The following is a 16,041-nucleotide window of genomic DNA, read 5'->3' as shown; positions in this document are numbered from 1 at the left end:
ATATACATGTAGTTAGATAAAACCTACTGTAACATACATGTAGTTAGATCAAACCTACTGTAATAAACATGTAGTTAGATCAAACCTACTGTATATACATGTAGTTAGATCAAACCTACTGTAACATACATGTAGTTAGATCAAACCTACTGTAACATACATGTAGTTAGATCAAACCTACTGTATATACATGTAGTTAGATCAAACCTACTGGATATACATGTAGTTAGATCAAACCTACTGGATATACATGTAGTTAGATCAAACCTACTGTATATATATGTAGTTAGATCAAACCTACTGTATATATATGTAGTTAGATCAAAGCTACTGTATAGATATGTAGTTAGATCAAAGCTACTGTATATATATGTAGTTAGATCAAAGCTACTGTATATGCATGTAGTTAGATCAAAGCTACTGTATATATATGTAGTTAGATCAAAGCTACTGTATATACATGTAGTTAGATAAAACCTACTGTAACATACATGTAGTTAGATCAAACCTACTGTAATAAACATGTAGTTAGATCAAACCTACTGTATATACATGTAGTTAGATCAAACCTACTGTATATACATGTAGTTAGATCAAAGCTACTGTATATACATGTAGTTAGATCAACCCTACTGTGTATTCAGGTAGTTAGATAATGAAATATGTGGAGGAATGCAACCCTGCCCCATTCTTCCTCTGCTCCAGTCCATCCGTGTGTGTGTGTGTGTGTGTGTGTGTGTGTGTGTGTGTGTGTGTGTGTGTGTGTGTGTGTGTGTGTGTGTGTGTGTGTGTGTGTGTGTGTGTGTGTGTGTATGTATATGTGTGTATGTGCGTGTGTGTGTATATGTGTGTATGTGTGTGTGTGTGTGTGTGTGTATATGTGTGTATGTGTGTGTGTGTGTGTGTGTGTGTATGTGTGTGTGTGTCTGGGTGTGTGTCTGGGTGTGTGTCTGGGTGTGTGTGTGTGTGTGTGTGTGTGTGTGTGTGTGTACCTGTTTGAAGTTCCCGTTCTTCCTCTGCTCCCAGTCCATCATGTCGTGGAAGATAGGGATCATGATGTTCCTGACCTCCCCCTGAGGCACCAGGGTCACACCCAGGAAGGGACCTATCATACCTGGGATGAAGTGGATCTTGTTCTCGCCTGGAGAGGACAGGAAGAGGAGTCAGACTTTACATGAAATAACCCCAAAAACACTTCCTTTCAACCAGACGCAACGAACGGCAGAAAATCACAAGGAGAAAATAATTTTACAAACAGAACAAAAAGTGCGTCGCATAATTTAAATCAACATTTTAATCGATCCAAAAGTGTGCCGGAGAAGCACTGGGAGAACAGATAGATAGAGACTGCCACGTTGTGTTAATCTACGTCCACGGCGCCCAGGGAACAGTAGGTTAACGGCCTTGTTCAGGGGCAGAACGACAGATTTTTACCTTGTCAACTCGGGGATTCGATCCAGCAACCTTTTGGTTACTGGCCTCAAGGCGCTAACCGCTAGGCTACCTAAAAGTACCCTAGTGAACATTCTGTATGTTTGATTGGGAGAGTGAGTGTGAGAGTGAGTGAGTGAGTGAGTGAGTGAGAGTGAGTGAGTGAGTGAGTGTGAGTGAGTGAGTGAGAGTGAGTGAGAGTGAGAACGGGCAAATGCATACATGGGTGAGAATCCTACAGTACAGTACAGTAGGTTCTCTAAATGCTACATTTAAAATGTAATGTTACATAGCACGATAAAGGGTGAGATAGAGAGCAACTCTCACCGAGGTTCTGCCACATGCTGAACAGCTCGTAGGCCATCATCACTCTCATGTCACCATACCTAGAGACAAAACAACAGGCGAAGAATCACAGACACAGATGTCTAACTGAAGAATATTGGACATGTATTGGATATTATATATTTTTGGGGGTATTTCCACAGTTAACAGATGAGGAAATGTACTGAAAGACTGAAGAACATCATTCCTTGAAGATCACAGCATTATGAAGATCACAGCATTATGATGATCACAGCATTATGAAGATCACAGAATTACAGATGTCTACAGTGTGTGCTTCAAGTGTGAAGGGAATATCAGAAATGGAGCTCGCATATTTTAAACTGAAGCCTGGTACTCTATTAGCTCTCCTTTGAAATAAACTGTGTGAGAAACAGGAAGTGAACAAGGCAACGTGAGAAACAGGAAGTGAACAAGGCAACGTGAGAAACAGGAAGTGAATAAGGCAACGTGAGAAACAGGGAGTGAATAAGGCAACGTGAGAAACACGAAGTGAACAAGGCAACGTGAGAAACAGCAAGTGAACAGGGCAACGTGAGAAACAGGACGTGAACAGGGCAAAGTAGACAGAAAGACAGTTAGACAGACAGCTCTCCCCTCTCTCTCTCTCTCTCTCTCTCTCTCTGTTGGAGCTAGAAACACAAGCATTTAGCTAGGTATTACTGTTGGAGCTAGAATGACAAGCATTTAGCTAGGTATTACTGTTGGAGCTAGAATGACAAGCATTTAGCTAGGTATTACTGTTGGAGCTAGAATCACAAGCATTTAGCTAGGTATTACTGTTGGAGCTAGAATGACAAGCATTTAGCTAGGTATTACTGTTGGAGCTAGAATCACAAGCATTTAGCTAGGTATTACTGTTGGAGCTAGAATGACAAGCATTTAGCTAGGTATTACTGTTGGAGCTAGAATGACAAGCATTTAGCTAGGTATTACTGTTGGAGCTAGAATCACAAGCATTTAGCTAGGTATTACTGTTGGAGCTAGAAACACAAGCATTTAGCTAGGTATTACTGTTGGAGCTAGAATGACAAGCATTTAGCTAGGTATTACTGTTGGAGCTAGAATGACAAGCATTTAGCTAGGTATTACTGTTGGAGCTAGAATGACAAGCATTTAGCTAGGTATTACTGTTGGAGCTAGAATCACAAGCATTTAGCTAGGTATTACTGTTGGAGCTAGAATGACAAGCATTTAGCTAGGTATTACTGTTGGAGCTAGAAACACAAGCATTTAATTTGGTATTACTGCACTGTTGGAGCAAGAAACACAAGCATTTAATTTGGTATTCCTGCACTGTTGGAGCAAGAAACACAAGCATTTGGTTAGGTATTACTGTTGGAGCTAGAAACACAAGCATTTAGCTAGGTAATACTGCACGGTTGGAGCTAGAAACACAAGCATTTAGCTAGGTATTACTGTTGGAGCAAGAAACACAAGCATTTAGCTAGGTATTACTGTTGGAACTAGAAACACAAGCATTTAGCTAGGTATTACTGTTGGAGCTAGAAACACAAGCATTTAGCTAGGTATTACTGTTGGAGCTAGAAACACAAGCATTTAGCTAGGTATTACTGTTGGAGCTAGAAACACAAGCATTTAGCTAGGTATTACTGTTGGAGCTAGAAACACAAGCATTTAGCTAGGTATTACTGTTGGAGCTAGAAACACAAGCATTTAGCTAGGTATTACTGTTGGAGCTAGAAACACAAGCATTTAGCTAGGTATTACTGTTGGAGCTAGAAACACAAGCATTTAGCTGCAACTGCAATAACATCTGAAAATCTGTGCTCGTGACCAATAAACTTAGATTTTTAAGTCAGATACGGCATAAAACGATAATGAAACTAGAAGGAAACAAATGAGCAGACAGTTATCTCATTAAAATCACTATTACGGTATAAGATTCAAACTTACAACCTCAGGCAATTCAACGTTTGACGAACACTGTAAGAGAAGTGGTCCCTCTAGCTAGCCGGATATTGACCCAGCAAGGATCTATACTCCACTACAAACACCGGAGGTCGTTACTATACAGAAAGAGGTCGTTACTGTACAGATGAACTCTGGAGGTCGTTACTGTACAGATGAACTCTGGAGGTCGTTACTGTAGAGATGAACCCTGGAGGTTGTTACTGTACAGCTGGAGGTCGTTACTGTAGAGATGAACACTGGTCGTTACTGTACAGATGAACACTGGTCGTTACTGTACAGATTAACCCTGGAGGTCGTTACTGTAGAGATGAACACTGGAGGTCGTTACTGTAGAGATGAACCCTGGAGGTCGTTACTGTACAGCTGGAGGTCGTTACTGTACAGATGAACCCTGGAGGTCGTTACTGTACAGATAAACACTGGAGGTCGTTACTGTACAGATAAACACTGGAGGTCGTTACTGTACAGATGAACCCTGGAGGTCGTTACTGTAGAGATGAACACTGGAGGTCGTTACTGTAGAGATGAACACTGGAGGTCGTTACTGTACAGCTGGAGGTCGTTACTGTACAGATGAACCCTGGAGGTCGTTACTGTACAGCTGGAGGTCGTTACTGTACAGATAAACACTGGAGGTCGTTACTGTAGAGATGAACACTGGAGGTCGTTACTGTAGAGATGAACACTGGAGGTCGTTACTGTACAGCTGGAGGTCGTTACTGTACAGATGAACCCTGGAGGTCGTTACTGTACAGCTGGAGGTCGTTACTGTACAGCTGGAGGTCGTTACTGTACAGCTGGAGGTCGTTACTGTACAGATGAACACTGGAGGTCGTTACTGTAGAGATGGAGGTCGTTACTGTACAGCTGGAGGTCGTTACTGTACAGATGATCACTGGAGGTCGTTACTGTAGAGATGAACACTGGAGGTCGTTACTGTAGAGATGGAGGTCGTTACTGTACAGCTGGAGGTCGTTACTGTACAGATAAACACTGGAGGTCGTTACTGTACAGATGAACCCTGGAGGTCGTTACTGTACAGATAAACACTGGAGGTCGTTACTGTAGAGATGGAGGTCGTTACTGTACAGCTGGAGGTCGTTACTGTACAGATGATCACTGGAGGTCGTTACTGTAGAGATGAACACTGGAGGTCGTTACTGTAGAGATGAACACTGGAGGTCGTTACTGTACAGATGAACACTGGTCGTTACTGTACAGCTGGAGGTCGTTACTGTACAGATGGAGGTCGTTACTGTACAGATGATCACTGGAGGTCGTTACTGTAGAGATGAACACTGGAGGTCGTTACTGTAGAGATGATCACTGGAGGTCGTTACTGTACAGATGATCACTGGAGGTCGTTACTGTAGAGATGAACACTGGAGGTCGTTACTGTAGAGATGAACACTGGAGGTCGTTACTGTACAGATGAACACTGGTCGTTACTGTACAGATTAACCCTGGAGGTCGTTACTGTAGAGATGAACCCTGGAGGTTGTTACTGTAGAGATGAACCCTGGAGGTCGTTACTGTAGAGATTAACACTGGAGGTCGTTACTGTACAGATTAACCCTGGAGGTCGTTACTGTAGAGATGAACCCTGGAGGTCGTTACTGTAGAGATGAACCCTGGAGGTCGTTACTGTAGAGATTAACCCTGGAGGTCGTTACTGTAGAGATGAACACTGGAGGTCGTTACTGTACAGCTGGAGGTCGTTACTGTACAGATGAACACTGGTCGTTACTGTACAGATTAACCCTGGAGGTCGTTACTGTAGAGATGAACCCTGGAGGTCGTTACTGTAGAGATTAACACTGGAGGTCGTTACTGTAGAGATGAACCCTGGAGGTCGTTACTGTAGAGATTAACCCTGGAGGTCGTTACTGTAGAGATGAACCCTGGAGGTCGTTACTGTACAGATGAACACTGGTCGTTACTGTACAGATGAACACTGGAGGTCGTTACTGTACAGCTGGAGGTCGTTACTGTACAGATGAACCCTGGAGGTCGTTACTGTAGAGATGAACACTGGAGGTCGTTACTGTACAGCTGGAGGTCGTTACTGTACAGATGAACACTGGAGGTCGTTACTGTAGAGATGAACACTGGAGGTCGTTACTGTAGAGATGAACCCTGGAGGAAGTTACTGTACAGATGAACCCTGGAGGTCGTTACTGTAGAGATTAACACTGGAGGTCGTTACTGTAGAGATGAACACTGGAGGTCGTTACTGTAGAGATGAACACTGGAGGTCGTTACTGTAGAGATGAACACTGGAGGTCGTTACTGTAGAGATGAACCCTGGAGGAAGTTACTGTACAGATGAACCCTGGAGGTCGTTACTGTAGAGATTAACACTGGAGGTCGTTACTGTAGAGATGAACACTGGAGGTCGTTACTGTAGAGATGAACCCTGGAGGTCGTTACTGTAGAGATGAACCCTGGAGGTCGTTACTGTAGAGATGAACACTGGAGGTCGTTACTGTACAGATAAACACTGGAGGTCGTTACTGTACAGATTAACCCTGGAGGTCGTTACTGTAGAGATGAACACTGGAGGTCGTTACTGTAGAGATGAACACTGGAGGTCGTTACTGTACATCTGGAGGTCGTTACTGTAGAGATGAACACTGGAGGAAGTTACTGTACAGATGAACACTGGAGGTCGTTACTGTACAGATGAACACTTTAGAGACAACACAGCATGCCTCAGGACAAGTGGTAAAACCATGATGAAGAGTGGCAGGCCACTCTGTGAGCAGTCTTACTCGTCCAACACATTCTCTGTACAAACAAAGAAAACAAGATGCTTGAAGAGAAATGGTAAACGATGGTGATGATGAATGGGAATTCTTTGAGGGTACATACTTGTCCAACACGTTCTTCCTCTTGGCTGGGGTGGTGTTCTCTAGTTGTAGACTGGGCTGGCTGATGTAGAGAACAGCCAGACTGAAGTATGAGTTCCACACCTGGCCAGTGACACACACACACAACATACATTAGCAAAACAAAACAAAAAGTACTTAAACAATGATACTCAATGTCTAGGTCAAACAGAAGAGCTTTATATTCACACACAACTAGGATGTTGAAAAGATCATGGACATCTTGTGAGAGGAGAAGGGGAGGAAAGAAGCAGGTTAGCGTTTTTGGGGTCATGAATCTTGTTCTGGAGGCAGATCTCAACCCTAACTACACTGCTAATGCTAATGCCTAACTTTTTTTTATTTTACCTTTATTTAACCAGGCAAGTCAGTTAAGAACAAAATCTTATTTTCAATGACGGCCTAGGAACAGTGGGTTAACTACCTGTTCAGGGGCAGAACGACAGATTTGTACCTTGTCAGCTCGGGGGTTTAAACTTGCAACCTTGCGGTTACTAGTCCAACGCTCTAACCACTAGGCTACCCTGCCGCCCCGGGCTAACTACACTGCTAATTCTAATGCCTAACCTTAACTACACTGCTAATTCTAATGCCTAACCTTAACTACACTGCTAATTCTAATGCCTAACCTTAAATTAACCCAACCCTCAGCTTTATGGAATTGTTTTAAGAAGGTCCTACCAAGGATCATTTTGATATTTGATTTGGAATTTTAGGAGGATATGAAAAAATATATAATAATTATTTGATAAAACATTTTTTGGGCCTTACTGCTATTATCCCATACAAACACATTGAATAACAGATAGTCCTTACTGCTATTAGCCAATAGAAACACATTGAATAACAGATAGTCCTTACTGCTATTAGCCAATAGAAACACATTGAATAACAGATAGTCCTTACTGCTATTAGCCAATAGAAACACATTGAATAACAGATAGTCCTTACTGCTATTAGCCAATAGAAACACATTGAATAACAGATAGTCCTTACTGCTATTAGCCAATAGAAACACATTGAATAACAGATAGTCCTTACTGCTATTAGCCCATAGAAACACAATGAATAACAGATAGTCCTTACTGCTATTAGCCAATAGAAACACATTGAATAACAGATAGTCCTTACTGCTATTAGCCAATAGAAACACATTGAATAACAGATAGTCCTTACTGTTATTAGCCAATAGAAACACATTGAATAACAGATAGTCCTTACTGTTATTAGCCAATAGAAACACATTGAACAACAGATAGTCCTTACTGCTATTAGCCAATAGAAACACATTGAATAACAGATAGTCCTTACTGCTATTAGCCAATAGAAACACATTGAATAACAGATAGTCCTTACTGCTATTAGCCAATAGAAACACATTGAATAACAGATAGTCCTTACTGCTATTAGCCAATAGAAACACATTGAATAACAGATAGTCCTTACTGCTATTAGCCAATAGAAACACATTGAATAACAGATAGTCCTTACTGCTATTAGCCAATAGAAACACATTGAATAACAGATAGTCCTTACTGCTAATAGAAACACATTGAATAACAGATAGTCCTTACTGCTATTAGCCAATAGAAACACATTGAATAACAGATAGTCCTTACTGCTATTAGCCAATAGAAACACATTGAATAACAGATAGTAAATCTAAAGGAGGTTTGTTCTGCAGTGTTTCTCCTATACCTGAGAGAAACAAGAAAGATCAGGAAACCTTGTTATTTTTGTCACTAAAACAGTCTCCATATATACCTCCATTCATTGTTCAACTGGAACCAGGGGACATTCATACGAGTCTTGTGAGACTACCGACGTGCACGTGTTCACGAGAGTCTCACCTTAACCACAGAGGTGTCATATTAGTGTGTAGCCCGAACAGTTGGGACGCTACAGACGGTTTTGTGAGAAAACCGATTTCCGGGGATGTCTCATGCTCTGACAAACACCTCTCTAGCTCTGTCACCTTTTACTGCAGATTGAGATGCATGCATGCACAAAAAAACAACGATATCTCTAAACTTAAACTGACTGGTTTTTATTGGTATATTTTTAATTATGCTAATTAGATTCCCACAGTGGGGGGGGGGGGGGGGGGGGGGGGGGGGGGGGGGGAATAACTCTAGGGGGTTCATTAATTTTTACAACATAGACCATTTTGACTTTGCAGCTGGCCCATCTAGCGGAAATTGCTCTGTTCTGCCTCAAGGACAAGACTTGCGTGCTTGCGTGTGTGTGTGTGTGTGTTTGTTCGCGTGTTCACTCTGGCGTGGGCTGCAGCAACACACCAGCTCACTCGCTCTCCATGTGTGTGTGTGTGTGTGTGTGTGTGTGTGTGTGTCACTCTGTCAAAGTCACGCACCTTGAATTCAAAGTCAGCCTCGGTGAAGTTCTTGTGCAAAGCCGGGGACAGATATTGGACAGTTGTCACTATGGTGCTAGAGGGAGAAACACCAGAAATAAGTACAGAACTGTTCAAAATAAACGTTTTTTGAAACAGCTAATTATTGATACATTCTGACGCCATTTTGTGGATGTTGGGAAACATCTAAGATCACTTACAACGGGGATTCTTCAGAATATGTTTTAGAATGCTTTATCATGTATTACCATGTATTGCAGGTAATTGACCACATTACCTCCCGAGAGAGGATTACCCCCCCCCCCCCCTCACCAAGCCGAAACACCACGACGGCCCTCAAGGAATTCCTCTGGACTTGGTGTAAACCACATATTTATTATTTATATCCTGAGACTGCATTTATTGGAGCTGGGGATTTCAATAAAATACATCTGAGGGAAAATTCCTCCAATCAGATCACGCCTCCATTTTTCTACCTCCCCTCCTATAAAGCAGAAACTTAAACAGGAAGTACCTGTGGTAAGGACTGTTCTGACCAATCGGAATCTATGCGTCAAGATTGTTTTGGGAGATGTTCCGTAGTTGTCACTGAGAATAGTATCGACGTATACAGTTCCTCAGGAAGTGCATAGAGGATGTTGTTCCCACGGCGACGATTAGAACTTATGCAAACTAAAAACCGTAGACAGATGGCAGCATTACCATTAGCCAAACTGAAAGCGAAAATCACATTTATCCACGGAAAGGTGAGTGGGAACTTTGACGTGTACAAACAGACCAGCTATGCAGGTGTGAAAGAGGGATGGGAGGTGGTGTGGAAGAGGGATGGGAGGTGTGGAAGAGGGGTGGGAGCTGTGGAAGAGGGATGGGAGGTGTGAAAGAGGGATGGGAGGTGTGGAAGAGGGATGGGAGGTGTGGAAGAGGGATGGGAGGTGTGGAAGAGGGATGGGAGGTGTGGAAGAGGGGTGGGAGGTGTGGAAGAGGGGTGGGAGGTGTGGAAGAGGGATGGGAGGTGTGGAAGAGGGATGGGAGGAGGTGTGGAAGAGGGATGGGAGGAGGTTTGAAAGAGGGATGGGAGGTGTGGAAGAGGGATGGGAGGTGTGGAAGAGGGGTGGGAGGAGGTGTGGAAGAGGGATGGGAGGTGTGGAAGAGGGGTGGGAGGAGGTTTGAAAGATGGATGGGAGGAGGTGTGGAAGAGGGATAGGAGGAGGTGTGGAAGAGGGATGGGAGGAGGTTTGAAAGAGGGATGGGAGGAGGTGTGGAAGAGGGATGGGAGGTGTGGAAGAGGGATGGGAGGTGTGGAAGAGGGATGGGAGGAGGTGTGGAAGAGGGATGGGAGGTGTGGAAGAGGGTTGGGAGGAGGTTTGAAAGAGGAATGGGAGGAGGTGTGGAAGAGGGATGGGAGGAGGTGTGGAAGAGGGGTGGGAGGAGGTTTGAAAGAGGGATGGGAGGAGGTGTGGAAGAGGGATGGGAGGAGGTGTGGAAGAGGGATGGGAGGAGGTTTGAAAGAGGGATGGGAGCCACATGGAGATGTACTTGCTGGTCAGCTCATCACGTTCCAGTCCTGTGTATGTGTGTGTGTGTTCAGTATGACCTACTTGCTGGTCAGCAGCCTCATCACGTTCCAGTCCCGGGGAAAAATACTGAGCTTCATCAGGTTACGAAACACACAGAATATCTTCAGAAGGAACTCCTGAGAGAGAGAGAGAGAGCGAGAGAGAGAGAGAGAGGAGAGACGTAGAGAGAGACGTAGAACACCAAATAATGCATGCAGAGCAGAATTAGGCCGATACCCACTAATTATCAAAATCCAGAAAAGAGCTGTTAAATTCTACAACCACCTAAAAGGAAGCGATTCCCAAACCTTCCATAACAAAGCCATCACCTACAGAGAGATGAACCTGGAGAAGAGTCCCCTAAGCAAGCTGGTCCTGGGGCTCTGTTCACAAACACAAACACACCCCACTGAGCCCCAGGACAGCAGCACAATTAGACCCAAACAAATCATGAGAAAACGAAAAGATAATTACCTAACACATTGGAAAGAATTAACAAAAAAACAGAGCAAACTAGAATGCTATTTGGCCCTAAACAGAGTACACCGTGGGAGAATACCTTTGACTATGTACAGACTCAGTGAGCATAGCCTTGCTATTGAGAAAGGCCGCCGTAGGCAGACATGGGTCTCAAGAGAAGACAGGCTACGTCCTCACTGCCCACAAAATGAGGTGGAAACTGAGCTGCACTTCCTAACCTCCTGCCCAATGTATGACCATATTAGAGAGACATATTTCCCTCAGATTACACAGATCCACAAAGAATTCGAAAACAAACCCAATTTTGATAAACTCCCATATCTACTGGGTGAAATACCACAGTGTGCCATCACAGCAGCAAGATTTGTGACCTGTTGCCACAAGAAAAGGGCAATCTGTGAAGAACAAACACCATTGTAAATACAACCCATATTTATGCTTATTTATTTTCCCTTGTGTACTTTAACCATTTGTACATTGTTATAACACTGTATATAGAGAGACAGAGAGAGAGTCATGTGTGTCCTTAATTAACCATGAGCAGGCCAGAACACTGGAACAACACTGGAACAAAACCAATATAATATGTCAGTTCATCCATGACTATACATCTTTCCTCTCCTCCCCTTCATCTGCACTGATTGGAAAAGATACGACAGGTGAAAACAATATGGTGGAAACTCAGCATTAGGCTGGAATTCATGAATCGCATCACATTCTTTCAGGTCAGTGGAATGAGGAAGAGGAGGACATTGAGAAAGAGACAGTCTCACCTTGACTTCCTCTTTGCTCTGGAAGTTGTCCAGTAGATGGTTGAAGTGGATGTCAGACATCTGACGCAGCAGGGATAGGAGGCAGGACACATATTCTCCCTGCCAATGAGAACACAGGCACACACATGTCAGCCAATCACAGTGCAACGCAAGCCACCCAATGACCAATCAAAACACAGATGGGGAAGAATAACGAAGGATGGAGGGAGATGATTGGATAAGGGTATGTTTCAAAGGATAACTGTAAGATAGTTTAGTTACTTAGTAAGTTAGTTACATCATTCAACTTAGTTAAGTTACTGTATTCAGCTTAGTTTAGTTACTGTATTCAGCTTAGTTTAGTTACTGTTTTCAGCTTAGTTTAGTTACTGCATTCAGCTTAGTTTAGTTACTGCATTCAGCTTAGTTACGGTATTCATCTTAGTTTAGTTACTGTATTCAGCTTAGTTTAGTTACTGCATTCAGCTTAGTTACATCATTCAACTTAGTTTAGTTACTGTATTCATCTTAGTTTAGTTACTGTATTCAGCTTAGTTTAATTACTGCATTCAGCTTAGTTACGGTATTCATCTTAGTTTAGTTACTGTATTCAGCTTAGTTTAGTTACTGTATTCAGATTAGTTTAGTTACTGTATTCAGATTAGTTACTGTATTCAGCTTAGTTTAGTTACTGTATTCAGCTTAGTTTAGTTACCGTTTTCAGCTTAGTTTAGTTGCTGTATTCAGATTAGTTACTGTAGTCATTTTAGTTTAGTTACTGTATTCAGCTTAGTTTAGTTACTGTATTCAGCTTAGTTTAGTTACTGTATTCAGATTAGTTACTGTATTCAGCTTAGTTTAGTTACTGTATTCAGCTTAGTTTAGTTACCGTATTCAGCTTAGCTTAGTTGCTGTATTCAGATTAGTTACTGTATTCAGCTTAGTTTAGTTACTGTATTCAGCTTAGTTTAGTTACTGTATTCAGCTTATCTTGGTTACTGTATTCAGCTTAGTTTAGTTACTGTATTCAGCTTAGTTACTACATTCAGCTTAGTTACTGTATTCAGCTTAGTTTAGTTACTGTATTCAGCTTAGTTACTGTATTCAGCTTAGTTACTGTATCAGCTTAGTTTAGTTACTGTATTCAGATGAGTTACTGTATTCAGCTCAGTTACTGTATTCAGCTTAGTGACTGTATTCAGCTAAGTTTAGTTACTGTATACAGCTTAGTTACTGTATACAGCTTAGTTTAGTTACTGTATTCAGCTTAGTTACTGTATTCAGCTTAGTGACTGTATTCATCTTAGTTTAGTTACTTCATTTAACTTAGTTCATTTACTGTATTCAGATTAGTTTAGTTACTGCATTCAGCTTAGTTACTGTATTCAGCTTAGTGACTGTATTCAGCTAAGTTTAGTTACTGTATACAGCTTAGTTACTGTATACAGCTTAGTTTAGTTACTGTATTCAGCTTAGTTACTGTATTCAGCTTAGTTACTTTATTCAGCTTAGTTTAGTTACTGTATTCAGATTAGTTACTGTATTCAGCTTAGTTTAGTTACTGTATTCAGATTAGTTACTGTATTCAGCTCAGTTACTGTATTCAGCTTAGTGACTGTATTCATCTTAGTTTAGTTACTTCATTTAACTTAGTTCATTTACTGTAATCAGATTAGTTTAGTTACTGCATTCAGCTTAGTTGCTGAGTTCCTAACAGTGACAAAAACTATATTGATTAATAATATTCAACAAAATAAATGTACGCCAAAAAAAATGCTTTAGGCCTCATACTTTTATTACTGTGAGTATTTTATTTGACTGCATTCCTCTGAAAACACTCCTAATAGACAAGCTACAAACTGGTGAAGGGTTATGAACCGCAGGGACACAATTAACAAGGGAACGAATAGGGACAGTGGGGGAGGTGAGAGGGGAACATGTAGAGACAGGAGTAGTGAGGGGGAAACATGTAGAGACAGGAGTAGTGAGGGGGGGACATGTAGAGACAGGAGTAGTGAGGGGGGGACATGTAGAGACAGGAGTAGTGAGGGGGGGACATGTAGAGACAGGAGTAGTGAGGGGAATCATATAGAGACAGGAGTAGTGAGGGGGGGACATGTAGAGACAGGAGTAGTGAGGGGGGGACATGTAGAGACAGGAGTAGTGAGGGGAATCATATAGAGACAGGAGTAGTGAGGGGGGGACATGTAGAGACAGGAGTAGTGAGGGGGGGACATGTAGAGACAGGAGTAGTGAGGGGGGGACATGTAGAGACAGGAGTAGTGAGGGGAATCATATAGAGACAGGAGTAGTGAGGGGGGGACATGTAGAGACAGGAGTAGTGAGGGGGCAACATGTAGAGACAGGAGTAGAGAGGGGGGAACATGTAGAGACAGGATAGGTGAGGGGGGGGACATTTAGAGACAGGAGGAGTGAGGAGGGAACATGTAGAGACAGGAGTAGTGAGGGGAATCATATAGAGACAGGAGTAGTGAGGGGGAACATGTAGAGACAGGAGTAGTGAGGGGAATCATATAGAGACAGGCATAGTGAGGGGGATCATATAGAGACAGGATAGGTGAGGGGGAACATGTAGAGACAGGAGTAGTGAGGGGAATCATATAGAGACAGGAGTAGTGAGGGGAATCATATAGAGACAGGATAGGTGAGGGGGAACATGTAGAGACAGGAGTAGTGAGGGGGGAACATATAGAGACAGGAGTAGTGAGGGGGAACATGTAGAGACAGGAGTAGTGAGGGGAATCATATAGAGACAGGAGTAGTGAGGGGGAACATGTAGAGACAGGAGTAGTGAGGGGGGACATGTAGAGACAGGAGTAGTGAGGGGGAACATGTAGAGACAGGAGTAGTGAGGGGGGGACATGTAGAGACAGGAGTAGTGAGGGGGGAACATGTAGAGACAGGAGTAGTGAGGGGAATCATATAGAGACAGGAGTAGTGAGGGGGGGACATATAGAGACAGGAGTAGTGAGGGGAATCATATAGAGACAGGAGTAGTGAGGGGAATCATATAGAGACAGGAGGAGTGAGGGGAATCATATAGAGACAGGAGTAGTGAGGGGGGAACATGTAGAGACAGGAGTGGGGGAAGTGATGGGGAAAATATAGATGAGTAGGACCAGGTTGATGAAGAGAGAGAGACATGAAGTTTGGGGAGTAGAGGAGGATGAAGTAGGATGGATAGTAGAAGCAGATTGTTAGTTACTAACAGTGATCTCAGCCGTGCACTGTGGGCAGCGATGGCCTCTTACCGCCTCCTGGGACTGAGACTTGGTCATGATGGCCAGCAGAGTCTGGAGAAGCACATCCAGGAGTGATTCCACCATCATCTCTACCTCCTCCTGCACTGGGGTGTCCTAGGGGGAGATATGAATACATGGGAAATCAATGTGTACCCTCTCCTGGGTAAAGAAGACCACAGGATTCCTACTGTACATGAAGACCTCCAGGAAGACCACAGGATTCCTACTGTACACGGAGACCTCCAGGAAGACCACAGGAATCCTACTGTACATGAAAAACATCTTTACTCTAGCTTTAACTTCATGACTGATGTCTTGAGATGTTGTTTCAATATATCCACATAATTTTCATTTCCTCATGATGCCATCTATTTTGTGAAGTGCACCAGTCCCTCCTGCAGCAAAGCACACCCACAACATGATGCTGCCACCCCCGTGCTTCACGGTTGGGATGATGTTCTTCGGCATGCAAGCCCCCCCCGTTTTCCTCCAAACATAATGATGGTCATTATGGCCAAACAGTTCTATTTTTTTTCATCAGACCAGAGGACATTTCTCCAAAAAGTATGATCTTTGTCCCCATGTGCAGTTGCAAACCGTAGTCTGGCTTTTTTATGGCGGTTTTGGAGCAGTGGCTTCTTCCTTGCTGAGCGGCCTTTCAGGTTATGTCGATATAGGACTCGTTTTACTGTGGATATAGATACTTTTGTACCTGTTTCCTCCAGCATCTTCACAAGGTCCTTTGCTGTTGTTCTGGGATTGATTTGCACTTTTCGCCCCAAAGTACGTTCATCTCTAGGAGACAGAAACGCGTCTCCTTCCTGAGCGGTATGACGGCTGCATGGTCCCATGGTGTTTATACTTGCGTACTATTGTTTGTACAGATGAACATGGTACCTTCAGGCGTTTGGAAATTGCTCCCAAGGATGAACCAGACTTGTGGAAGTCTAAAGTTTGTTTTCTGAGGACTTGGCTGATTTCTTTAGATTTTCCCATGATGTCAAGCAAAGAGGCACTGAG

At 43.0% G+C, this 16,041-nt stretch overlaps 1 protein-coding gene across 1 annotated transcript in view; it reads right to left on the bottom strand.

Annotated features, from left to right (window-relative positions):
• The window catches only part of LOC110493302 (dedicator of cytokinesis protein 3), a 359,646-nt gene that overhangs the window by 50,405 nt on the left and 293,200 nt on the right, over positions 1 to 16,041 (bottom strand). Inside the window, exons 26-32 of the mRNA XM_036950940.1 lie at positions 14,989 to 15,135; positions 11,780 to 11,878; positions 10,569 to 10,663; positions 8,971 to 9,046; positions 6,583 to 6,683; positions 1,759 to 1,817; positions 993 to 1,141 (exon numbers count right to left, since the gene is read on the bottom strand). Coding sequence (XP_036806835.1) covers positions 993 to 1,141; positions 1,759 to 1,817; positions 6,583 to 6,683; positions 8,971 to 9,046; positions 10,569 to 10,663; positions 11,780 to 11,878; positions 14,989 to 15,135 — 726 coding nt within the window. The remainder of the gene's footprint in view (positions 1 to 992; positions 1,142 to 1,758; positions 1,818 to 6,582; positions 6,684 to 8,970; positions 9,047 to 10,568; positions 10,664 to 11,779; positions 11,879 to 14,988; positions 15,136 to 16,041) is intronic.

The sequence above is a fragment of the Oncorhynchus mykiss genome, chromosome 17 (assembly GCF_013265735.2).
Source record: "Oncorhynchus mykiss isolate Arlee chromosome 17, USDA_OmykA_1.1, whole genome shotgun sequence".
Classification (NCBI taxonomy): Eukaryota; Metazoa; Chordata; class Actinopteri; order Salmoniformes; family Salmonidae; genus Oncorhynchus; species Oncorhynchus mykiss.
This window is presented reverse-complemented; position numbering and strand designations above follow the sequence as displayed.